This window comes from Dermacentor albipictus, chromosome 6, assembly GCF_038994185.2.
Source record: "Dermacentor albipictus isolate Rhodes 1998 colony chromosome 6, USDA_Dalb.pri_finalv2, whole genome shotgun sequence".
NCBI lineage: Eukaryota > Metazoa > Arthropoda > Arachnida > Ixodida > Ixodidae > Dermacentor > Dermacentor albipictus.
Window position 1 is genome coordinate 91,611,356 of NC_091826.1, and position 27,099 is coordinate 91,638,454.

The 27,099-nt window shown below is 46.1% G+C and overlaps 1 protein-coding gene across 3 annotated transcripts in view; it reads right to left on the bottom strand.

Moving 5' to 3' along the window:
* LOC135897668 (ATP-binding cassette sub-family C member 3-like) overlaps positions 1-27,099 on the bottom strand; it is a 94,339-nt gene that overhangs the window by 39,275 nt on the left and 27,965 nt on the right. For all 3 annotated transcript variants that reach the window (XM_070541045.1, XM_070541046.1, XM_070541047.1), the window contains 10 exons: positions 26,114-26,181; positions 23,299-23,421; positions 20,541-20,669; positions 15,858-16,014; positions 13,969-14,226; positions 11,236-11,439; positions 10,168-10,314; positions 8,096-8,189; positions 5,116-5,309; positions 3,312-3,488 (listed from right to left, as the gene is read on the bottom strand). In XM_070541045.1, the coding sequence (XP_070397146.1) occupies positions 3,312-3,488; positions 5,116-5,309; positions 8,096-8,189; positions 10,168-10,314; positions 11,236-11,439; positions 13,969-14,226; positions 15,858-16,014; positions 20,541-20,669; positions 23,299-23,421; positions 26,114-26,181 (1,551 nt within the window). The remainder of the gene's footprint in view (positions 1-3,311; positions 3,489-5,115; positions 5,310-8,095; positions 8,190-10,167; positions 10,315-11,235; positions 11,440-13,968; positions 14,227-15,857; positions 16,015-20,540; positions 20,670-23,298; positions 23,422-26,113; positions 26,182-27,099) is intronic.

Below are 27,099 nucleotides of genomic sequence, written 5' to 3' on the forward strand. Positions count from 1 at the left end.
TCCTTGCAGTACCTCCATATGGAGCTCACCTCCACCGCATCGCGGCCCACGCAAGAGGCCGCGTTTCTATAGAAAGCCCGCCTTCGAGCATAGCGTTCGCGGCCAGCGTTTCCCGGTAACCATTACGGTTACATACGCGCCAGTTGCCCGGAAGAGTGAGAAGTAGTCGGGGATCTTTGAATGCTATCACGTTTCTCTCTTGGAGGCGAAGCTTCAGCGTCATGCATCTTTCTTCATCCATATCCCAAGGTAAATATTTAGAACGTATTGACAAGCAACTAATGGAATTTACCTTCTGCAATACATTTTTCAGAGGTAAAAATTATTCTGCGGCTATCTACAAAAAAAAAAAAGAAATATGCAGATCCTGCACACAGCGGCAATTGATATTATGCGAAGCATTTTGCATGTAGATAGCTATCCTTCATCGCGTAGGTTTCTGCACAACGCTACAATGATGATCAAATGTGTTTCTGTAAGGCACGGAATCGTCTGTGTGTGGCGACAACAGCAAGGCGACGACAACGGTGACGTCGACTGCATGATGGAGACAGCGATGACACGACGGCTGACTTTTTGTACTGCGGCCAAGAAGTGTTACAGCATTGTGCCGCGCAGGTGACAACGTAATTTAATGCAATGTTTACGTTTACTCAGACAGACAGTCGCAGTGTCGCTCGAATGGCGAAGCATTGATTGCGATCGCAAAATTATTAGACAGCAATGAGAAACAAGGCTAGTAGTTTTGACAGCTGTATAAACTGCTGCAACCGACCGCTTGCTAGCTGAATTAACAAGCACGGTGTCACACGTGCGCAGGCAAACACGCGCACATCTCGCTCGACGACCGCGGACACACGCTGCCAGAACGGTGTCGTGATGGAGAGTGACAGCAGCGGCAAGCAAATTTTCCTTCCTGCTGCCGCTTGCTTCGAGGCGAACTAGGCGTGCGAGAGCACAGCACTCACGAAGCCATCAGCCATCTCGGGTCACCTGGCCTTCGAACCCACTGCAGATAACTTCCAAGACAGGGGGCTCACGCGGCCGCGCTCAACTATATAATTGCTATCGCAAAGAAACCCGAGAGGTTTATCAGGCCGCACGCCTAGCTTGAAGCTCGCCCCATTCACAAGCTATGCCGAAATGCAAACACTAAATCAGGCGGATGCACTGTGCGAGATGTCGACGTGTGAGAAATCATAAGTACGAAGACGATGTATGATGCTTGCCGAGGGAAGAACGATATTGAGAGGTGCAAGCACAGATAAATACGTATGACATATATATGAATACGTTTGTGTTTCCTGTACTCCGTCTGTCACAGTTGCACGTAGCTCTTCTGGAGGGCTGGCCGAGAACGAGCAAATCGTTAGGTAGTATGTAAAATGAGGAGGCGGCAAAGTGGCTAATAAACGCTCGTATGCTACCTCAAGGCATCGAGGCTATACCTCGCCATTGGTAGAGCATAGCACGCGTAATGGCGAGTGTGGGGATTCAGCTCCCACTGGCGTCAAGTAGTTTTGTCGTCCACTTTCGCTTCCATTTACCTTGTAATTTCTGCATTTCTATTACGAACCGCAAGTAATTTACCATACGCTTTCACTGACTTCATCTTTTGTTCGTCTCATGTGGCTGTGTACAGGAAGCAAACCAGCGCATGTCTCACAGATGGGCACTGAGTGACGAGCGCTTAGTTGCGCGTAAAAAATAAAATAAAATAAAGCAATCTGCAGTAGCGGCGATAACTGACCAGTTGATTGACACGGATAATCAAGCGACAGCACCCGCAGCTGCAGCAGCGGCGCGAGAACTATACCAGGTGTTTTTTCACATTTTTTTTAGCTGCACCAAATTTGTAAATATTGCCTGTGGCAGGTAGCCTCATTCTAACTCTTGATCTCAGTTACTCGATGAGGCGGCCATTACTACTGCTAAAATTCGTATGCTTGCTCGAATAAGTAACCTAATAGCACTAATTAACTTTGCAAATAATGGCTTAATGGCACATATTTCAATTTACGAATTGTAGGCGGTGAGTTCGCAAGGCGTAATCCACTTGGAACGAATTATTAGGACTATTAGACTATTAGAATATTTATTAGTGTTTTGAGATAATAGTTTTCAATGTTTGCGACGAAATACATCGGCGTTCCAGTTAATTTTGTGCTTCAATGCATAAAACAGCGTTTTCATAAAATTGTAAATGGAACAACAGTGCATTTTTACCGTAATTTCGACGACGTATATCTCGAAACCGCTGCCGTCCTAAGAATTCGTTCCAATTGAATATGCCTTGAAAACTCGCCGGCTGCAATTCGTAGACTGAAATATGTGCCGCGATGTAATTTTTGTTTGGGCGGTGCGAGGAATGGAGGGCACGAGGAATGGTCCACATGTTGTTCACTGGTTCGCACGCTGACACTTTAATTGCTATTTAACCCGCGGTGCGCCATCTTGGTTAGGTAAAACGAAATGTGCGAAATGTGTGATTAAGCGCACTTGCAGGTTTTGCATATCGTCTGGGAGAAGAGTAAAAAAGGAAGTGAAAGCGAAGATGAAAGAAGGCACTCTACAGCACAGTGGATCACACACAGACAGAGGAGTAGGGCTACAGGCAAGCCACGCATTTCCAGCCACGCAGCTGGAAATAATTCCAGAGCAGCTTGTGGGCCTCGTAATGAGTTGGAGCTCAACCTCTTGAGACTCGTAAGTCAGTGAGTGAATATCGTGAAATATAAAGGCGTTGAAATATCCCAATGTAAGGGGAGCCAAACACAGGGGCGAATTAGGCTTTCATAAATTTAAATAAAGAGACGCGTAAGGAGAACTTGGTGAGGTAACCAGTTGGGTCTAGTTGGCGGGTGACCCTGAAATGACTTATAGCGCAAGGTTAAACAGGGGCAGAGGCGAGAAACGATAAGGACTGCGTTGTATTCCACCTATTTTTATTCGCAGAACGAACAGTTGTGTAAGTACTATGCAAGGACAATACCAGTGTGAAAAGTACGGAGAGAATCAACATGAAAAGTACAGGAACCCACTGATGTACAACCCGCAGTAGTTGCATGTACTGTGATTAGGTGACAACGGTCCTACTGTGCTTTTCATTCTTGGTCTTTTCGTTGTACAGCCCTACTTGAGTGTTCATTCTGCGAATAAATTCACTTGGAGGCTAGTTGTTGCTATCGCTTTACATATTTAGCCTGGTGTTGTAAGCATACTGAGCGAGGATAACTTTTCGGGGACTTAAAAAATCGTAATGGTGGTGGCGGTGGTGCAAGCATATGCGGACAAGTGCCCATCAGACTGACCTTCTCTCCCACCTCGGTGAGGTCCCCCGCGGGGAAAGAGGCGAGGTCAGTCTGCAGCTCGCACGCATTGAGGACGGTCAGGTAACGCAGGGGCTCCAGCTTGAGGCCGAACAGGATGTTGTCCCGCACGCTCATGTTGTAGATGCTCGGGGTCTGCGAGGCATACGCGACCTTCCCCTGCGAGAGCGTCGAGTGACATAAGCACAACGGACGTGATGCGCTTCGAAGGCGTCTAAACTCTAGCTGACATTGTCACGTTGTAATGGTGGCGAAAAAACAAACAGTGACGAAACGGTGTGTTAACGATCTAACTCCTTATTTGGCGAGCTTGTGGCCATGTAGGGTAGCAAACAGGAATTTTCTTCTTGTTGACCTCCCTATCTTTCTTCTTTCATTTCTCTTTCTTTTTTAGGTGCACCAAATTTGCAAATATTGCCTGTGGCAGGTAGCCTGACTCTAACCCTTATTCTAAGCTACTCGATGAGGCGGCCATTACTTCTACGAGAAATCCAAATGCTTAATCGAATAAGTAACATAACTGCACTAAGTATGTTTTTTAAGAATTACTTGCTCCTTTGTAGGAGTAGCATTCACTAACTCCTACAGCTATCGTATTGGAATGGCGGACCCACCGATGTGCGCTAAGTGCAAATGTGAAGAGACCATCAGTCATCTCCTGTGCCACTGTTCTCGCTTTGATAACCAATGTCAAACTTTCCAGTGTGCCTTGAATAGACTGGACGATAGATCATTCACAGAAGTAAAGATCTTGGGAACCTGGCCTCACAGTTCATTAGCCCAGAAAGCAATTCGAGCGCTTCTTCGCTACAAGGACTTCTAGCGAAGATTGCAGACATCCGACTGTAGACATCCAGCACCTTAGTGCATGTGAAAGTGCGATATAGACTCCTGCTCTATCTCTCTCTCTCTCTCACTCCCCCTGCCCACGTGTAGGGTAGCAAACTGGACTAAATCTGGTTAAACTCCTTGCCTTTCCTTGCTTCCTGCTCTCTCTCTCTCTCTCTCTCTCTCACTTGCGCCCAGAAAAGTAAGCATCACTTAAAGTGCAACGATGGCGGCGAGCACGGGCGCCGGTGGTTCCCATATGCATTGCATTGGCCTGTCTCCTTCGCTAACGATATGTCCAGGTTCGCGATTGGCTGGAATTTACACTTACGAATAATTCTAGCGTAAGAACGTTTTGGCGCATACGTGTCCTGATCTCGCGGGTCAAGTCCTTCTGGTGTTTATGCATGCATCGCCGTACATGCTAGCGTAATCGCTGACGTTCGCGTACTAGAAGAGAAACTATTCAACGCTAGTCACGCCGCAAGCGTGATCTAATCAGACAGGTCTCTTTCGGTTAAAGAATCAGCGACAACACTAAAAAAAGTTTTCGAATAGAGTTGGCGCTTCTTGCGCCAGTGACAGTGCAGTGGAAAACGGTCACCACCAAAGAGCAAAACAATGTACGCGTGATAATATTGGGCACACTGCACTGCTATGAACGCGAAAGGGTTAATCTGTTTTTAAACGGTCATTTCTACCAGTGTGTGAAAGAGGACCAGGGGCGGATCCAGGGGGGGGGGGGGGGGGGGCTCACTGTACGCTAAGCTATAGGGGCACATCAGTGCAGGGTACATCCCCGGCCCTCAAAGCTCTCCAACCGTCTCTCTCCCGATGCGCGAGTGGTCAGAACGTCGCCCGTTACTATTTCCCGTGTAGGGCTAAAGAATCCCATGCACAAAGCGTTTTGTTTTTCCATGGCAGAAACAACAATATATATATGTATATTTTCGCTCACGCCGACGTCGAGCCACCCTCGGGTGCGCATCATGTCTCCCAAGATGGCAGCCAGCAGCGATGACTTGCCGGAACCTACGAATCCAACCACGCCCACCAGGGAGCCTGGCTCGATCTGCACCGAGATGCCGCGGAGGCCGAATCCCTGCTTGTCCGGGTCCCAGCTGAAGTTGCACTTCTCGATGAACACCTCGCCTGTTCAACAAAAGACGATGTTGTAGGGAGGGCTGCACCTTATGATGTGGTTACCTCATACACAGGACCCGCATTAAATATTCGGCCCGCGGCAGTGGTGTAGCTGGAAGGTGGCACACCGGACACGTGCCCCGTCCTCCTTCCCGAAATTTCTGCGTTAGTATGCGGCCAGAGAACCCCTCTAACCCCCTTCTAAAAAAAAAATGTCTGGCTACGCCACTGTTCCGCGGGACACTGGCGTTCTTTACTTTTTGTTAACTCTGCCTTTCTGTAAATCTCTCTCTCTCTCTCTCTCTCTCTCTCTTGCTAACTGCATAAACGCTTCGGCAATCGTTCAATGCACACGCGAAACCATGGCACACATGGTGTTATGCACTGCCTGTGAGCTTCTATGACCGACTTAGGCTTGAGAACCCTGATTTAGATAGACTCTAAGGGCGAACAGTAACCTAAGCTAGACTTTCACCCAGCTCGGTTTTGGACAATTCTTTTTTTTAGGATAGTGTCTGGTTTCGCGAGTTATCCCCGCTTTCTCGTATCGCGTATGCGTATTTCAAGCCTCTTTCGTGGACCGACCCCGGAGATTGCACGGTCCAAAAAAATGTGGGCCGATAGCGAAAGGTATAGTGCAGCGAAATAATTTGAGCAGTCTGACGCTCCTCCCTTCATGCGACGGGTGACGTCACGGTGGGTGATGTGATGCGGTGCAGTGCTCGACGACTCTGCCTTACTTTCACACCTAACTCGCTCAGGAAGACATCGTGTTTCATCGACGTCAAGCGGAGATTGAATCACCTTTCAATTTATTTTGGTTAGCTGACTCAAAAAATCTATTTCGAAAAAGAAAGAAAGACTTCTCGGTGGCGAGAATGGGCATATTGCGAACACGGTGATCCTTATCAGGAGTACTCGTTTTACTATATTATGGAACATCTTATTGAACTTTTATATTCAACATCTAGGTGCACGTAGAATTTATGTTGCACAGAACTTCGGTTATTGCACAGTTTCTGTGACAAAAAGGAAGAGGAGCGCGCTGTCAATTCCAGTTCCAACCTTATTTGCAACAATGGAGTGAGAAATTGTGCACCCCTGTAGATGTTACCACCGTGAAAACGGGTGCACAGGAGAGGCACGTGGGTCGCATCCTTGAGACTTCTAACGCTAACAGAGATGCGCCGGTGTTTAGAGTCTGCGGTGACCTGTTACGTCTAAAGGATAACACGAAGATAGCTTTCAAGAAAGCTTCGTTTTCTGGGTAAACAAGCCTTTTGAAGAATATCCTCTCAAACCTAAAATTGCGAAGGAAAAAGGTTTTCCAGCTGTTTTAGCGGGAGTGTTCCGACTCCCTCGACGACAGTTCAGTTCAGACGTCCTTTCCTGTCCTTTCATTACTAATGCTATTACTACCACTGCTGTTGCTGCTGCTACCACTACTACTACAATTCTTATTATTACCATTATTATTATTATTATTATTATTATTATTATTATTATTATTATTATTATTATTATTATTATTATTATTATTATTAAATAAACATGATTTATTATAATTAATATTGCTGCTGCATTGTCCCGCGTTTTTTACCTTGTAACACAGATGGCCTTTCTTTCTTTATTGGCAAGACGTCTTTTAGCTGCAGCAGACATCAGCGAACGCGTAATCATCACTAATTAGCTAACTCAATTTCGTGATGATTGCGGAAACAAAGCGGGCCTTAGACTGACAGACGCTTGCTTACGAGGAGTCCAGCCATTACCACGGAAATATTCTTCAGCTAAATTTACGGAGAAATGCGTTAGTTTAGATGTAACTTTATTCCGCAGTACGCAACAAAAGCTATGCGAAAAACTGAAGAAGTCTTGAGCTAATGCATTTTAATTAAATTAACTTACAGGATTTATGTGCCAAAACCACGATCTCATCACGAGGCATGCCGTAGTGGTGGACTCCGGATTACATTTTCACCCCCTGGGGTTCTTCAACGTGCACCTAAGTACAGGGGTGTCTTTGCATTTCGCCCCCAACGAAATGCGGCCGCCATGGCCAGTATTTGATCCCGCGACCTCGTGCGTAACAGCGCAACACCAAATCCATTAAGCAACCACAGCGGGTCTAATGCATTTTGTGGCTACATTATGAATTCTTTTTTTTTGTCTTTTTTGCAGCATTTCGAGATTTGCAGGTCATTTGAGGAGAGTTGTTTCGTAAGTGGTGGGAGTATTTTGATACGTACTAAATGGACATATTTCAAGCAATTACTCGCTTTAATTTCGCAATTTGAGCATGTTCCCTAAACTAATCAATGAATTATTTAAGCGAATAGCACGTAAATAGTTCAGCGATCTGGTACATCTGGTGAATGATTACTTCCTTCTCGACTATATCACACATCTGCTGACTCGCATTTCTATTGTAAATTAATTACGTGCTGGAGTGTTACGTTACAGAACCTCGATTGGATTATGAGTCATGGCGTAGTGAAGGTCCTCGGATTAATTTTGACCAGCTGGGGTTCTCTAACGTGCACCAAATTCACGGTACGTGGGTATTATTTGCATTGCGTGCTCATCGAAATGCGGCCGCCGAATTCCGGGATTTGATCCCGCGCCCTTGGACTCTTTAGCAGCGCGACGTCAAAGACGCTGAGTCAGCACGGCGGGCGTTTCTGTTACCAATATGACAGAAAAATAATATAAAACAGCGGTGTTGATAGCGAATAGTACCAAAGAAACTGCATCATCTTGCTTCCGTTGAAAAAGAAGGCGGCGTATTTACTCACCTTTGGCGGCTTTCGTCTCGAGAAAACAGGGCGGCCTGTCTTGTTGCTCTTCTTCGCTGAAGAATGCGCAGTACCTTAGCATCGCCAAGCCTACCTGCGTTAGAACAACAAGATGGGCGAAGCCAGAAACTCTCAGTTTCAGGTTCGCTGCTCCGTTGCTTTACTCTGTGCAGGGAGGAAGAAAGACAACGTTGAAAGGATGACCATGTGAATAGACCGTGGCTGCAATCTTGTGGCGATGTCTTTTCTGACGCTGTTCCTTTTCGCGCTTTCTCAGGGGTCAGAGCGACGCTCCTCCCGCGTTGTTAACAGGATCAACCGGCCGTCAACAGTGAATAATAGGAGCGCCATGGTATCGAGCAGAAGGCGCCGGTACGAAATCGCGACCCATTTCGCATGTTCACAACCGGATGCCCTGGGAAGTTTCCGGTTTCGTTCATAAAAAAGCGTTTCTGCGAATGACGGTACGAAAATTGCGAGGCACGACAATGAGATTAGATATGTCAGCAGGAGAGAGAGAAAGAGACAGAAGAAAGGGGAAAGGCAGGGAGGTTAACCGGAGGGGAAATATGGTTTGCTGCCGTACGCTGAAGAGAAAGGGGAGGCGGAGGCAAAGTGATAGGATGTAATGTCAGCGGGACGATACAATAGTAGTTAATGGACACCGTTTATCCTGTCCGCCAGAGGAGTCTGTGGGGCCCGGGATTCCCATGCCAAGACTGGACCCCTGTGCCAGTATTTAAAAAAAAGATCAAGGGGTACTTGGTTACCCCTACGTAGATGAATGCGAAAGCATTGCGACCGCCGCGCGATGCTTAGGCATTGTGCCACAACGCAAGGTCCTGGGTTCGACTCCCAACAAAGATCGTGGGTTCGAGTGCCGTAATTCACTCAACCTTAATTCACTGTGCCATAATTAACTTCGCCTTAATTAACACAAAAGGTCGTGCGTTGGACTCCCACCAAAGGTTGAAGGTTCGCAACCTTTTTTTGTACCAGCGTGTGGTGACGCCTCCAACGCCGGATTTGTCTAACCGACTATTTGACTAATTACCTTTTTAATTAATTATTTTATGGCACATATTGTGATTTACGAATTGTAGCCAGTGAGTTTGCAATACGTATCCCCCAGAAATGAGTCTGCAGGAGGACACCATTTTCGATATATTATTTCCCAAAACGTGGGACCAAATACGGGGGCGTGCCGGTTACTTTTGTGCTTCAATGAATAACAGAGCGTTTTCTTAAAGAAGCAAGGAGAACAACACAGCATTTTTACGACGAGTTTGATGGCGCACGTCTCCAAAGGTGTCGCTCTGGAAATTCATTCCAGATGGACACGCCTTGCAAGCTACAATTCGTAAATTGCAAATATGCTCCGTAAAGTAATTATTAAGAAGTTAATTAGTGATTCTACCAATTAGTTGAATATGTGTTTCGATTTCTCGTGCAAGTAATGTCCGCCTTAAGCGCTATAATTATGCTATCTGCAAGTGGCGATATTTTTTTAAAAATTCCGCTAAACTTGACAATGGTCACCACGTAGATGCGCGATGTTAATTCTTAGAAACGAAGTGAATGTGTATAATTGATGATGTACCCAGCGGAGGCATGGGGTGGCACTGTGCCTGCGGACAATTCACATGCATACGGTCCGCGCACACACTGAAATCGCGAGTACAAATCCACTGTTACAGTGTACCCAGACATTCAATGAAAAGTACATTCGGTGTCTTGGCTACAATACCAACTAAAATAGCTTGTAACGATCAACAAAGACTACGGAAAACCGTAGTAGCGCGCTGATACAGAAGCACAATGATGTCCAGCACTTCTTGTTTGCAGATATAGAGTTTACAAATTTTAGTGGCAGTTTATAAAGCCAGCAATTATTAGAAGCCGACGGCGAGGCGAGGATAAGGGGGTGTGGAGAGGAGGATTGCTTGGGTCGCCGACGGCAAATGACGTGGACAACGTCGGAGTCCATGAGACGGGGCCATAATAGCCGATCAATGTGCAATCATTCCACAACGAAGTCTCGTACTGCTTTTCAAAGGGTGAAAGAGACTCACAACGCTTCGGCTTCGAAGCAGCTGCGACGTTGAACTGGTGACGAGGTCGGTGGCCGAGATCAGGTACAGGCAGCAGAAGGCCACCGCCGGAGTGAGAGCGGGCGCCTCTCCGAGGAAGGCCACGGAGGAGAACAGCAGGATCGTCATCTCGTAGAGAGAGAGAGAGATACAATACTGACTAAACATCGACTTAGTGAGTAACGGAGCAATAATTTAGCGAGCACGAGAAGCTCTTTCTACGAGCATGGTGTCCTGGGTCTGCAAAAATATTCCCCCCAGCCTAAACTATAATTGAACGATTATATTCAAAGTAATGAGCAATTTCTGATATTGTTAGTATATATTGGAGGATATAGCTATGAAACGCATTTCTGTGTGGCTATCGGTAGACAAGATACACAGCGCAACAATCTTTTCCAAGCACTTAGCTCACATCCGAAGTACGCATCGCTACAGAAAAGGCCTCTGTGTACAAGGGCCAGCTTAAAAAAAAAAGAATAGAAAAAAAACACGAAAGAGAGAGAGAGAGAGAGAGAGAGAGAGAGAGAGTATGGTTATCTGCCGCAAGAACGCATGTTTAAATGCGCGAAAAGCCGTCGTTAATATCGCATCGTTGATACGCAGGAACGTAGTGACATCTACTCGACTTTCAGCTTTTAACTTTGAGGGAGAGTCATGCATTTCGACACCCTGGAAGTACTTTCTACGACCGCCACTCAAGTATTGCGACATTCTGCCGCGTCCCAAATACGCCATACTTAAGAAGCAGGAGTGATCGGCTTTTCCAGAGCACTTCTAATATTGAACATTGTCTATTACAACATATATATATATATATATATATATATATATATATATATATATAAATATATATATATAAATATATATATATATATATATATATATATATATATATATATATATATATATATATATATATATATATATATATATATATATATATATATATATATATATATATATAGTGGGTTTAGGGTGGCTACAGAGAGCCGGACTCTGCCCGCCGAAGGAGAACAATTTACGGAGAACACTAGTGAACGGACGTACCAGTGATGCCGAGGAGGTGTAGATGGAGTCGATGAGCCCGTCGAGCACGTTGACCTTGTGGCTGGCCGCTTCTTCCTTGGCCCGCAGTCGGCTGATGGCCGACGAGAAGGCGTCTTCCCACGCGTACATCTTCACCAGCCGCACCGAGCTCAGCAGGTCGGAGGTCTGCCGGAGCCGCTCGTCACGCAGGCTCAGCACGTTGTCCTGCGCACGCAGTACGCCGGAAGATGTCTGGAGTCTTCGAGGGGTGTGCAACGCAACCGTAACAGTAGGGACAAAAAGAGCAGACACGGACAAGCGTTGACTTCCAAGTGAAGTTTAGTATCGAAAACATTGAAATATATAGGGGAAAGCGAGGCTGCGGTTATCATGAAAAGAAAAGAACAGGTAAAACGAAGGAAGAAATAGCTAACTATTAGAAAAGTATAAACGGCATAGAAAAGTAACATATTGCGGATAGAGTCATCCCTGTCGCTATGCACACGTACGGATGATACTCCTGTCACACGAGCAGATATAACCGCGGTTAAGCTTAACCATGGTTCACAGGGTTAACCGCGGTTAACGCGAGTGCGGTTTTCCAGTGCTACACGGACTCGGTTCACCAAACGGACGCGATCACATGGTCATCACGCGTGCAAAATTCTTTAAACAAAGTTCGCGGTGTATGACAAAAAATAATAATTAGCATGTAGATGCATGTCGTATTAAAATATACGCTCACTGCGTTAATACTGAAAGCGTTTAATAACTCAATAATATTGAGCAGCTTGGCTATGTTCGCATTGTCTTGCAACGCTGGCTGCCGAAACCGGCGTAGCATTTACGAGAGCGTCCACGTTACCCGCACCACCGTTCATAAAGCTCTATACACGGTGACCGGCACGGCAAGTCGTCGCATGGCGTTTGCCGTTCGCGGACAGCCGTTCGACGGTGGCTTTGCTAGCGAACGGCAAGATTTGTTTGCCGTAGAGGGGATGGGGCCGAGACCCATTTGCGCGACAGCCGTACAGCGAAGTAGCCAATCAGCGACCGACTCTGGCACTGAGGGCAGCCTAATGCACTGCGGCTGATTGCTCGGCGGGCCGATGTCATCGCTAGGCCTTCTACTCTTCACTTCAAAGCTAAAGCTGACGGCGCTTCGGAATGTATCACCGATGCTTACAAGCCGCAATATTTTCATACCAATGTCGTCGCTCTTCGCAATAATAATACATAAAAAAGAAAATGCGCTAATGTTAGCGGCACCGCCGTCGGCTGCGATGCGAGCACAGCCGAGCCGGTCGTCTGCCGTCGGTAGCCGCGCACTGCAGCCTAGCTCGACAAGTATCTGAGCTCTCGTTCGTCTTTAACGCTTGACAGTGGATATCATGTTTCATAAGATGTACAATTTCCGCATCACTTTATCTGGCGGAAATTATTTTGCTTGGAGCAGAAGCAAAATATGTTTGCGACGCCGGTGCTGGAGACGCGCATGTTCGCGGTCGTCGATTGGCCCGCCGTTCGGGCGGCGGGCGGTGCTCCGGCCGAACTGCCGTCTACTTTGGACACCTCTCGAGCGGCAGACGTTCTACGGCACCGGAGACCGGTTCGCCGTTACGGCATGTTTGCCGCTGGCGTGAACGTGCCTAAAGTATTCCATTGCGTCTCTTTTTCGATGTACGTTGTCCTTGCGGCGTATTAGCAGTGTTTGCGCTCATCATTTCCTCTGTTTCAGGTTACAACTGTCGTACGTCCCGTAGGCTTTGCTGAGAATTCTTCACGTCGTGTGTTGTTCTGTGCTCAAGTGGTTTGCGTGTGTCCGCCATCTTGCCTGTTTCTCGGTTTGCGAGAGTAAACCGAGGTTGCCAAACTCGGTTTGGGGTAACGATGGTTAGGGGACTAACTACGGTTACCTCTGCCGTGTGGCTAGCGGTAACTGCGGACGGCCGTAACCGTAGTTAGCTTAACCTCGGTTAAGCCTGTCCGTGTGACAGGGGTATTAGAGCGCCACTGCTGTGCGCACTCCGGAGCCCGCCTGCGCCACCTGCCGGTGACCCTTAATGCAACACAGTTCGCTTTTCGACATGCACGGCCAGACTAGGCAGACGGCAGCCAACTTCTCTTTTTGGTTGTGCACCGTAAGAGCCATGCTAATCAAGTGTTAGACAGAAGGCCCCCTGCATGGAGGGGTAAATCCGAGATAAGTTAGAACAAGAACTCGTCAAGAGAGAGAGAGAAACTATATTACCGAAATAATGACACTTCTGAGTTCTTGTGGACCTCTTGCGCAGTAAAATTCCAAGGCCAATTCTCGGTTAACGCAGGCGAGACGACGCGCAGCACGTGTAAGGTGCCGCAGTAACACGCTAGGGCTTTGGAATCGTGGCACCTTAGAGTAAGTTTTGGGTGGATTAGCACAAGCGGTTTATCTCTTGTTATCAACACGTATACCTTAAATTGACACAAGTTCGCGCTATTTCGGTGTGATAATCTATTCTGTAAGTGAGCACGTACAAACGAAAGGAGAGCACTGTGGTAATCCACCAGGCTATTCGCATCAACAGCTCCCCGCTGAACGAATCCCGCGGAACGCAACGCATGTTGATCGCCCGGTGATCCTACGACGCATTTTCCGAAATGACAAACTTCACAAAGCCCAGTATCAGAACCTCGCGACGTATACTTGAAGTTCCGCGTGTACATCGATGCTAGGGACGCGCGCGCTTGCCGCGTCTTCGTGCGTCCGCTCACCCAGAGCTGGTCCTGGAGCACGGTCGCTGGCCAGACGAGCGTCAGGGCCACCACGGGCCACAGAGCCGTGAACAGTGCCGCCACCGCTCCCACTCGCAGTCCGAGCAGGTAGATGATGACGGGCAGGAGCAGGGTGCCGGTCATGGGGAGCGGGAACTGGGTGCAGGCGATGCAGATCTGCAGGCAGTCGCCTCCGAGCAGGGCGAGCACGTAGCCGGAAGAGTTGCGAGACAGGGCGCGGGGCGAGAGCCGCACCATCTGCAACGTCCCACGCACACAATCATCGACATACGTGACACATTTGCTCGTAATTCATCCACTATAGTCGAACGAGACATCGCAGTAGCGGCACTAATCCGTGGCTCCCGAAAAATTACCAGAGTAAAACTGGCAGGCACTAGTCACGATGCGGTGACTGCTTGTTGCTAATCGCATGTTTCTTGTTAAGTCTTTTACAGACACCGTCCGCTCGAAGCTCCTAACTAACATTGGACGTTATGCATTCAGTGCTTTCAAGTCTTCACTTCGCAGGCGACGTGGGTCGATGGCTGTCAGCACTTCGGACAAAAGTGAAAAGCGCATTGATATTCCAATGAAAAGCTAAAGGCTTCAAGTCTCGTATTTCATCCTTACGTCAGTACCTTTACACAAATTTGCTTCCAACTCCACTTATTAAGTTCATTCGAATATCTGGCTACGAATCTGTCAAGTCTACAGCGTGCGGCAAACACAGCAAAGTGGTCGCTTATACCCGCGCAGAGCTATGGAGCTGCAGCCCCTTAGTTCATCCGCCTTTCTTTCTTTCTTTCTTTCTTTCTTTCTTTCTTTCTTTCTTTCTTTCTTTCTTTCTTTCTTTCTTTCTTTCTTTCTTTCTTTCTTTCTTTCTTTCTTTCTTTCTTTCTTTCTTTCTTTCTTTCTTTCTTTCTTTCTTTTTATCCTTTAACGCGTTTTTTTTCAGCACAGGGTAGCAAAACACCTTGCCTTGCCTTTCTATGTCATCTATCCCTGTAGTGGCCACTAGAAGAATGAAGGGCATATAAGCCCCATTTGCGGAAGAAACTGCTTGTCACATATTCAGTTTTCAACCGTTCTCGCATTTCCCTATGGCTTACGTTTACACCATACATGATCAATTGGAGATGGTGGACTGTCTTAGTACAAGGGCTGCAGTAGTCTTCGGAGAGGGGTATACAACGACCAGGACGGCATGCAGGAGATTGTGCGACCGCTTGATAACTGCCCAAATATCTCGGTTCAGAAGTCTAGCCCATGTATATCTAAATTTTGCGCATGATTTCTTATTGCTTTTTATTGAGCTCGCAATCGGCCCACTGGTACGTACTAAACGGCAATCAGAAGCAGACACGGCCATCGTATACGGTCTGACAAAGACCGAAGGCGTTCATTGTTATCGAAAACTCTGCCATCATTGCAACTCTGCAAGCTCTGCAACCTGTTCTAGGTTCAATGCATATGGTGAAATGCTGCGTAGAAAAGGACGTGAATGTCGCCTCCAGCTCCCTCGCTAAACGTGATTCAAATTTCTCTTGTGTGCAACTAACAGATCGCTGGACGAAATACAGGCAATTCAAAACAGCGTCAGGTGTGTTGACGACGTTCAGAGGCACGGAATATTGAGCGCAGGCTTCATGGTTCTTCATTTTTGGTGAAACATTCTTGAATGACACCATCTTAGACCACTGGAAGCTTCGCAGTTTGCCGCGTACGAAGTCAACATAAACCCGAGAACATCGGGTGGGAAGAGTGCTGCGCGCTCCTTCTATTCGGTAGCCCTACGCACGCCTACGTCACGTGTCACGTGTGAAAAAAAAAAAGATTTCGCTCGACCAGGTCAACTCGCGACAGGTATAGTGCGAGCAAGCACTCACCTTCCGGAAGATGGCGCCCAGGAGGAGACAGCGGACGCGGTTGCCGAGGCGGAAGCAGGTGTGCATCTGGTAGCAGGCGAGCAGCGTGTCCGCAATGCAGGACGACACGAAGAGCCACGTGGTCACCGTCACCTCTTCACCGCCCTCCACCAGACGCCTGAGTTGGCAGCAGAGAATGAGTTGATAAATAGAAGTTGCCGGTAGAGGAGGTGCAGGCTCCTACCTGGGGCCACAACGCATCGCATTGTAGTGGCGAGGATAATGCCATTTTGCCAGAATACTACGAAGTGAATCAGCACTAACGAGGGGCCGCCCTCTCTATATGGTACGCCAGCCAGCAAGGTAATCAGTGATGAAATTTTTAACGCGGATGGGTTAGGTCTTGTGCCAACTTTCTATTAAACACGTGTTAATAAAGTTATGTCACCGTTTGTGCGCGTTTGGGCGAGCTATATTTGTGTTGGATAAATGGCCCATAAAAACCTGTCTGCACACATTGTACTCAATTGTGTGTACTCACGCAAACGAAAACTTAAATACCGTACGGCCCTCGAATGTCTTTCTTATTCTTGTCATTTGATGCATTTCGTCCTCGTCTGTGTCTTCGTTGTTTCCTAAAGTCTGGTCGAGAGTTTGGTTCTGTACTTAGACACGAGTACAAGACGTTGTGAAGTTTAACCTCCCTATTTTCCCTCCTTGTAGAAGATGCGTGACAGCCCCTACGTCACCAGTGGCACGTCTATTGTTTCTGCGCCAGTCTCCCATGCGCCGCGCCAACTGATAACAAAAAGGCGATGAGCTTGTCGATGGTATTTAACACGGCATATGAAACGGCAATGTGGGACGCGCCTAAATAATTTCGACTCACCGTAGTTCTTTGACATGCACCAAAACCTTCGTACATGAGCGTTATAGGAGTCCACCGCCATCGGAAGGTGGCCCCCGCAGCCAGGGATGGAATTTGCGACCTCGTGCTCAGCAGCAGAAGGCTATGGTGGTGGTAACAACTTTATTAAAATTCTGCTCAGGTAAGATCTGGCAGGTCTGAGCCCTAGGATGGCCCCTCACGAGGAGCGACCCTTTCGGCCCTGGCAACGAGGGCTTTTTGTAGTTTTCGATCTGGCGTTCTCAGCAGCTCCTTCCACGTATGTTCTGAGGGAGCTGGCATGCAGGAGCGACCTGGGAGGTGGTAAGCCCTCGCACCCCCATAGAATGTGATTTTGGGTGGCCAATGTTTGATTTGTGCAGTTTTTACATATTGGGTTCCATTGCCTGTTGGTAATTGTGACCAGCCAATGTGAGCTTGGGTACGAATTAGTTTGCATTCGACGCAGGATCGAGGCTTGCGTTCGCGTGAGTCTTGCGTTTGGAGGCGGATAGATTCGCCTTGTGTGCTCGTAGTAGTTTGTTATATCGTGGTATGTCGTCGGTGCCTCATCCATGGGATCCGAGTCTGAGGGGCACATTTCTCAGTCGATTAGACCGCGGGCTACGCAGTGCGCCTCCTCATTCCCTTGATTCCCCGAATGGACAGGGACCCATACCAGTTCAAGAGTATTTTCATTTGTGGAGTCCCGTAGGATTAGCGCCGCGCAGACGCCTATGCTACCTCTAGAAAAGTGGAAGGCTATAGTAGAGTGTTTCAATTCTTCATCTTCTTCTTTTTCTTCTTCTTCTTCTTCTTCTTCTTCTTCTTCTTCTTCTTCTTCTTCTTCTTCTTCTTCTTCTTTTTCTTCTTCTTCTTTTTCTTCTTCTTCTTTTTCTTCTTCTTCTTTTTCTTCTTCTTCTTTTTCTTCTTCTTCTTTTTCTTCTTCTTCTTTTTCTTCTTCTTCTTTTTCTTCTTCTTCTTTTTCTTCTTCTTCTTTTTCTTCTTCTTCTTTTTCTTCTTCTTCTTTTTCTTCTTCTTCTTTTTCTTCTTCTTCTTTTTCTTCTTCTTCTTCTTTTTCTTCTTCTTCTTCTTTTTCTTCTTCTTCTTCTTTTTCTTCTTCTTCTTCTTTTTCTTCTTCTTCTTCTTTTTCTTCTTCTTCTTCTTTTTCTTCTTCTTCTTCTTTTTCTTCTTCTTCTTCTTTTTCTTCTTCTTCTTCTTCTTCTTCTTCTTCTTCTTCTTCTTCTTCTTCTTCTTCTTCTTTTTCTTCTTCTTTTTCTTCTTCTTTTTCTTCTTCTTTTTCTTCTTCTTTTTCTTCTTCTTTTTCTTCTTCTTTTTCTTCTTCTTTTTCTTCTTCTTCTTCTTCTTCTTCTTCTTCTTCTTCTTCTTCTTCTTCTTCTTCTTCTTCTTCTTCTTCTTCTTCTTCTTCTTCTTCTTCTTCATCATCATCATCATCATCATCATCCTTTTATGTTCACTGCAGGAGGAAGGCCTCCCCCAACGATCTCCAATTACCTTTGTCTTGCGCTAGCTGACTCCAAAAATTGCGCCTGCAAATTTCCTAATTTCATCACCCCACGTAATTTTCAAGCGTCCTAGACTGCGTTTCCGTTCCCTTGGAATTCATTCTGTAACTGTAATGGCCCACCGGTTGTCTACCCTACGCATTAGATGACCTGCACAGTTCCATTGTTATCTCTTAGTGTCAACTAGAATTTCGGCTATTCCCGTTTGCTCTCTGACTCATAACGCTCCCTTCCTGTCTTTTAACGTTACGCCTGAATTTTTTTTCGTTCCATCGCTCTTTGCGCTGTCCTTAACTTGTTCTGTAGCTTACATGTTAACCACCAAGTTTCTGCCCCATATGTTAGCACCGGTACAACGCAATGATTGTACATGTTTCTTTTTCAACGACAGTGGTAAGCTCCCTGTCAATATTTGGTAATGTCTACCGTATGCACTCCAATTTGGAAAGTTGGGCGAGTTGGTGATTATTCATCATACATTAATGGTGAAGCAGCCAACTGACAAGGACAAGGCGAGGACCCACAGGAAAATACGACGCTCGATGCACTCACAACTACCTTATTTGAGAACTAACAATTCGTATTTATGTACCTGCGCACCCTCAAACGTCAAAGATAAGCAAGGCGAAAATCATTTTCAAATTCATTTGCCCGCGCATACTCGGGCGTCAAAGATAGGCAACATATCTATCATGGTGTACAATCCTATCCTATTTGTTTCACCCCTAAAAAAAAAAAAATATTTGACATGTTTTTCTTTTCTTCTTTCTTTTTCCTAGTGGTCTTCCAAAAAGGCAACCTTGCGTTGTTAAAGCGACATTAAAGTGAGAAATTATTTCTTCTGCATCAGTAAATTACCGTTCTATAACACCAAAAAGGCCAATCTTACAACGATAAGACGTTTGGTCAGCCAGAAAAAGCGCGAGAACGAAATACGGGTGGCGACGCCTACTTAAGTTCCCGCATCTGGGGGCTGTGACGTCTTGAATTTTGATGGCATCTTCTAGGGCCTACTAATTTTATATAGCGGTACAGATTGACTACATTGTGTTCTAAAGGAACCAAATATTAAACATGGCAAGTTTCGGGAACCTTTATTCAGCCAACGCGGCCCAAATGCGAAAACATACTTTGGAATCCTTGACGTCACGCTGACGTACCGACGATGGGGTTTCAGCGCGAAATTCAAATACTGATACTTGGACCTTCATTTTCTCATCTAATAATCAAACTATTTTTTTTAAATGAGTGCCTACAGGGTTCTCAAAAAATGCTACATTAGTCTAAACTAATTTATTGTTTCGCTTTAGTGTCCCTTTAAACATCCTGCCGCTTTTCCCCGTTTCATGTCTCGAAGGCCCTTCCATGCTCATCGTTAGTTGTAGAAGGAGCCTCTGTACCCTGTTCGCTACTACTTCGAAAGAAGGTAGCGTGGCTGCTCTGGGTACTGTACAAGTCAGTATAGAATTCCTGCGCTACTTTTACTATATCTTCTAAATTGTTGGTGATATTACCGGGCTCATATTACAGTGCATACATCTTGGGTTGGGCCAAGGTTTCTTCTCAGTGATTTCATGCTGCGTGCATTTATTTACTGCTTCCTCAATCTTTCTCGTGTTATAATTTCGAATATTCGTTACTTTCTTCTTGTTCCGCGAATTCTATTTGGTCTCTTGAGTTGCACACCTCCATGCATTGTTATTTCCTTATTAGGTCCTTTGTTGTTTGGGATAGATAGATTAGATAGATTAGATAGATTAGATAGATAGATAGATAGATAGATAGATAGATAGATAGATAGATAGATAGATAGATAGATAGATTAGATTAGATAGATTAATAGATAGATAGATAGATAGATAGATAGATAGATAGATAGATAGATAGATAGATAGATAGATAGATAGATAGATAGATAGATAGATAGATAGATAGATAGATAGATAGATAGATAGATAGATAGATAGATAGATAGATAGATAGATAGATAGATAGATAGATAGATAGATAGATAGATAGATAGATAGCGCACTCGGAACAGCTCACGTCCCACGGTGTGTAGAGTGGTTACGTTATATACCTGCAACATTACCTGCGGCCTCCGAGACTTCCTCTCAGATCGCAAATCACGACTGCGCATTAGGTGGGAAACGGCTGTGGCGCATGTCTCCAGCGGGCTACTCGATTTCGGTGACTATGTTATGAGCGCTCCTTCGCGACCACAACCGGCGATGAAATAGACCGGCGTTCCTTGGTTCAAACTGGCAACATACGAAGCGTGACATGTCTTACTCCAGAAGCGGGACCTTTCCCAGCACGTTGACGTAGTAAGCGATCGTGGTCAGCATGGTCCAGAACAGGTCGTCCCAAACAGTTCGCATGACGGCGTAGAAGAGCCGCCACCTCGTGAGCCTCTGTGTGCTGCGATAACCGGGAAAAATAGATGGCAGTGCACGACCAAGTTAAATAACAGCTCGAAGCTAAGTGTTCCTTACAAATTACAATTACAAATTACACTCGCGCATCGTTATGACCCTGAGTAAAGTGGCAGACTAGAACTACGGACAAAATTTTTGCGGGCGCTAATGTTTGGGGGCGCTAATGTTTTGCGATACATTGGGGCTTCATTAAAAAGGCAACTCGCTGTCTGGACAAAGGGCAGGGCGGAAACTCATAAACCCGTGACAGACCGAGTAATATTGTCTCAGTAATACGAACAGCGTTGGTATAAACAAGAGCACTTCTAAATTAAAGAAGCCGAAAGGCTCGATCACACAGGTGGAAAAACACAAATAGGCACCGCTGTCGGCCGAGTACACCGCGGCCAGCGTCTGTACCGCCACAGCAACCGCGCGGTTCCTTCAGCCCTCACAAGCTCTGTGAAGCGTACGCGCTCTGTCAGACGATAACTGGGCCTTCCGGGTCTCTCAGCTGTTCTTATAGCGAAATCGCGCACAGAAGACAGCGGAGAGAAAGACGTTTTATCTTCTACGTGCTACTTTCGTCAGCAAGCTGCTGCTGTGCCTCCTGCACTCATCTTGTGTTGTACTTGCTTTTTTAAATACAATTAGCATTATTGGGAAATTTCACCCACGATATCTCCATTCAAGTAATAGAAACAAATCTCGAAGACCATGCTTTTTCTGACTACATCCGCCGGAAGCGATTATGGAGCTGGAAACAGGTCATAAACACAATCTACTAGCGTTCGCACGCACCGGTGCGCCACGCATCTCGGAGGTCACGCGTGGGCTTAGCGGCGGCGTCTCCAGATGGCGCAGCGTGTCCGAGTGAAGCGCGAGAGAGGAGCCCGCCCGCTCTGTGTGCCTCGTCAACCTCTTCAATAAAGGCTCTGCATTTGTACACCACAACACTGCCTTTGTTTCGTTACTACCATCGTTACATTCAGCACAATAACAATAATAATAGTCCTGATAACGCATAAAACAAGTCCACACTCATTGTTGGGGTAGCTGGTTCATTACAGCGGCAAACAGCGCCAGAGAACATTAGGCACAAGGAAAGGAGACGGGGACAATCAAAAGGCGCAATAAAAACTGAAGGTTTATTTCTTGCCATTGTGATAAAACAAATCATCACCGATTACTCTCACATCATAAAAAAAAATATTGCTAATCGCATTAACGTCCCTGATCATCTCCAGAGGAGAGATGCGCCGTCAATTTCTTCAGTGAAAGCTGGGTCCTTGAGAGCTCTGTCAACGAGATGTTTACCGTCACTACCCTCATGGCACGCGAGGTGCTTTCAATTGCACGGAGTTCTTTCTTCTTTAGATAGTAGCAACAAGAGTGAAGATAATGTTATGACGCTATTCTAGTGATATTTATTTTTTTCTTTCGTCGGTGGTCCAAGCCGCGCTCAGCCTAATTTATCACCAGGATCGGACGCCTCTGAATAATGCGCAATAAGACGGGACTGTGATCGAGTGAAATGAGCCCATAGGTTACAGCCGGCACAGCATAACGCACATAACTTATTCAACTTTGTCGAATGTTACAGCACTTCCGATAGAATGCAGAAGAAAACGCTCATTACAGCGCTTTCTCTCAACAATCATTGTTGAACTGCAGTGCGTGCAGTTCAATGATTATTCATCAACAACTCGGCTAACTTTCATTTGTATTGCGATTCCTTATATATATATATATATATATATATATATATATATATATATATATATATATATACCCTTTGTTCTCCATGAAGATTTGATAGTGAGGATTACCTTGGTTGGAAACCAAAGTGTATAAAATTAACAAGGTTCATGACTGTGGTTAGAAACAAAAGTGGCGCTGTAGTGCTGTTGTGCGAACGATGAATGTCGGGAACGTGCACTTTCAGTCTCGCATCCTCCTCGGACACTTTCAAGACGTCTCCAGCTAACAGCGTTCCGTCTGTCACAACGATTGAGCCTCTCCTAATACAGCGTGTAAAATGGTGTTTGCATTATTATGAAATACCACTATGTACAGTCGAACGCCTTTATAACGACTTGTTTGGAGTCCCCGAAATCATTCGTTATAGGGGTCACTTCGTTGTAAAGGCCGCGCACCGCACCACTCGCAATAGAACCGGGACGGATTTATTCCTTCGTTATACCGGTAATTTCGTTGCAGAGCCGTTCGACTGTATTATAACATTCGTACCCGCGTTGTGGCGTACAGTTATACTCAACCTGTACAGCACCCGTTGGTCGCTTAAATTGGGGGTAGGCATCAATTGTTAGTTTTCGGTTTACTTCATTCACTTGTGCTGTGTGGGAGTAAACATTTTCAAGAGTTTAGGATTGAGGAGCAAAGATATTTGACGGGCAGCTCCAGGTTCAGTTTATCCCCTCCCTCCCCCTCCCCCTAGCTCGTCCTTCACTAGGGTTGTAGGGTGGTACGCCAGTGTAATAGTATTTCGCCCCACCGAAATGTGGCCACCGAGAGCGCGAGTGACGTACACCCTTGCATTGCACAAATATAATGTCGCGCGAGCGCCGACCGCGAGGCGTGTCAGCGGCCTTGTAGCGGCGAGGGACACTCACATCTGTACGCGCGACAATCGCCCGCAGACGTCCCGGGCGAGAGGAGCGCTCTTCATGCGTGGACTCGCGATCGGCAGGTCCCGGTAGACAGCCTTGCCCAGCAGGACGACGTTCTTCAGGTGCCTGGCGAGGGTAAACAAACCCGACACAAACACACAATTTCGCGAAAGAACAAAATGGACGCTTTGTGATTATTTTAAGCATTTAAGGGATACAAAGGAGGAATAATTGACAGTCGCTCAAGTATTCTAGCGTGATTTCAATGCGAAATCATTGTGACCTCTCTAAGTTGTCACCATTAAAGACTTCTTAACTACTACGACATCTTTGCGCTCCGTCCTTCGCTTTGCTTTCTCTGAGTTCATTAATCACCAGACCGCAATCATTCCCAACTCATCGCCAAGTAGGCACGAGTTCATATTGTCATTGCTTCATTGTATGCTTCATGACGTGACACGCGACGTGGCGTCACACATGAGAATCTGGGAACCAAATTCACTTCCATTTACCACGGGACCATGATATGCGACTTCATACATGGTCTCGTGTCCTACTCTACCTTAATCCACATTAATCTACCCTAATCCACATTAATCTACCTTGATCCACTTGAAGTCACCTTAATTCACTTTACCTTATGTCCCCTTACTCTAACGTCGCAGCCAGTTGGCGGAGACGTGACGTGTTCAATGACGCAGGTGCTAGGCACACCTTTATTCATCGAGGACCGTGCAGCCGCCGTCGATTCGGGGAAGCGTGGTGGTCTCGCACCGCGGATGTCCGGGTTCGATTCCCACCCAGACCCGAATGTACAAAATTATGGGGGCGAAATACGAAAACACCAGTGCACTTAAATTTAGGTGCACGTTAAAGAACCTGAGGTGATCGAAATTTCCGGAGTCCTCCACTACGGCGTGCCTCATAATCAGAAAGTGGCTTTGGCACGTAAAACCCCATAATTTTGAATGTACAAAATTTTCTTGCAAGTAAGTTCTCAGGGAGGTTTCTACAGGAACCTCACGCTTTCAAGTAAATTCTCAAGGAGGTTTCTACAGGAACCTCACGGAGAAATTTGACGTCAATCCCAGTAATTTTTTACGTGTTTTTACTCTGTGCACCCTCTGCCATTTTCCGTGCCAGCGCTTGATCACGCCAGATTTCCTGCCTCATGGAACATATAATACTTTCGCATTAATAATTATTTCACATGTATTAGCAGATTACCTTTCTACAATAAGAAAAGACGATACACTTGCAGCGAGATGAGGCTCGCCGAGCCAGAAAGGGAGCAAGAAATAAAGACAGGTGGCGACGCTGTCTTGAAGTTACCGCACTAGATAGTCATGACGTCATGGATTTTGATGGCGTCTGCTTTAGCGGTAAAAATGGGCTACATTGTCCTCTAAAGGGAACGAAGATTACGCGTGGCATGTTTCGGGAACATTTACTAACCGAACGCGGCCCAAATACGAAAAGGTATGTTCAAATCCGTGACGTCACAATGATGTACCATTGCTGCAGTTAGAATTATCGCCTACATATTTTTTTATGCTAATGAGGCTACTATAGCGAAATTTAAAAAAAATAACGTTATGAAATAATACTTTATCAGCCTATACTGATTTAGTGCTTCTCATTAGTTGCCATTTAAGTGGTTTTGGCACGTAAAACCCCAAATATTATTATTATTATGCATCGGCGTCTACTTCACACGTACACACATCCCGTGATTACACTGACTCGTTCGCATTGATAGTGATATTCATTGTGTTTATATTTTAATAGGAGGTACGTTAACTGTGCTACATACGAAAAGAATCATACGTGAGAAACACTGGTATGTAACTAAACTGACAGCCGAGTGCATGCCTGTTCGGTTTCTTGCAGATTTGAATACTTTTTCTTCGTTTTTCCCACTTTTCTTTCGCAATGAGGTCAATATGAATTGAGTAGTTTTTTTTTATTTTACTGTCACGCTTGCTGCAACCTGTGTGGGTTCTGGCGCGGCAAACTTATTGGTAGTCATTTTAGTACGTCTTGCGAAGACATGTGAGCTATTTACACCAGCTTTTCTTCTTATATTTTCACGTATGTCTCTCCGACTTTACTATTTGCTGGCTTGGGTGCAGATCAGTGTAAGGCGTGTCCCACAGAAGCGAGCACCTGCTTGTACAGGTTTAATGACTAAAGGAAACAGCAAAATGTTAAATAGCTTGGAGAGGATCGCACCCACAGTTCCCAGAACTTTCTCAGGACAGAGACAGGTAGTGAAGACGCACCCTGCACCGAGAAGCCTTTAAATGGAACTATGGTACGGTAGATTAATATAAGCTTAGTAAAGCACATGCCAGATGGTGGACAGGGTTAAAAAAAACCGCCACAAGGGGCGTATTCTCGGCGTATTCCCCGCGTTACGTCGTCGGGCGTCACAGCATTGACCACATGCTGCGTGGTGGCCGCGCTGTTGCGAAGGTTGAAATGCATGTCGTTGGGGCATCCGGTTGAATCGGCAGCGACGGAGGTGACATTGTATTCACGAATAAGGCGCGGACATATCGCCGCGTGGTGTCGCCCAGGCGAGTGCTGTGCCGAAAATATTCGTATGTGAAATACGCTCCGTGTGGTTCCCGCGTAAAAAAGAGAGCTCGCGGATAGACGATTGCCCTGGCCGCTTTGTGGTTTGTATTGTTAATTCAATCTTCGTAATGCATCGAATTCCTGCTTCTAGCCCTGACGCTCGCCCCTGATCTGTTTTCATTTCGTATTAATTCGCGTCCTCTTACAGAATAAGCACCAACATCTGTAGTTATACTACCTGAACAGCACCGAGCATACGAAGACCCCCAGTGGCGACCTTGTGTCCTCGTTCATCGATTTCTGGAGCTGAAAGGAACGAACGCACCGGGAAATGAAAAAAAGAAATGCGATTTACGCTACATTTTGTTCGACGCTTATGACACTCGTCACTCATTGCACTATTGAGCAGCATGCCGATGCATACGTTGGACTGAGTATGACACGTTGTATATTTATGTTACAGAAGGACACAGAAACGAAACCTGGGATGGTGTAATGCATGGATTTCTTTCGCTCTATTTTATACTTTGCTCATCACCTCGCAATCACAACCGATCGATCGTGCTGATTAGTGTAGGCTGGGTGTCGCTAAAACCACCGATTAAGCTTAATTCAAAGAGAAAAGTATTGGAATGGAATAGTTATAACATACCCTCACTTTGCGAGTCACGCGAAAGTGAGTTAAGCGCAGCGTATATCGAGCTGTGGCGCAACTTTGTCAGCAAGTTATCTCACAACTTTTAGTATTTCGCTGTCTCCATGGATTCCACGACGCCGCCAACTCCTGTGAATGCAGGTTTACTTGGTACTGAACAAGTTAACCTTTTTTCGGCGGGACATTGGCGAATAATTTTGACTGCTGAAATGTATTAGTATTTAGGTTCATGACTCACGTAAGCAATTGACGCGCTTACTTTGCCTTTTTCTGGTAACCGCGTTTCTCCGGGTGATACGCCGCCTGCACGTATCAGGAGATTCTAAATTACTGTAGCCGATTCTATCTGTTGCCTGTGTTGTCGCCGAACCTTGTGATGAGACTGTACTCACAAGGTGAACAGTGCTATACTTTCTGAAAGGCACGCGGGCACAAGCGATCACGCAGAAACCTCCCACGAGTCACGTATAAGAGCCGACGCGCTTGACCCCTCGATCAGATTCTCACGATCGACGACTTTTCTCGCCGCTATAGTTGTGCTCGAGCGTTGCTTGTTTTGCTGGACGCAA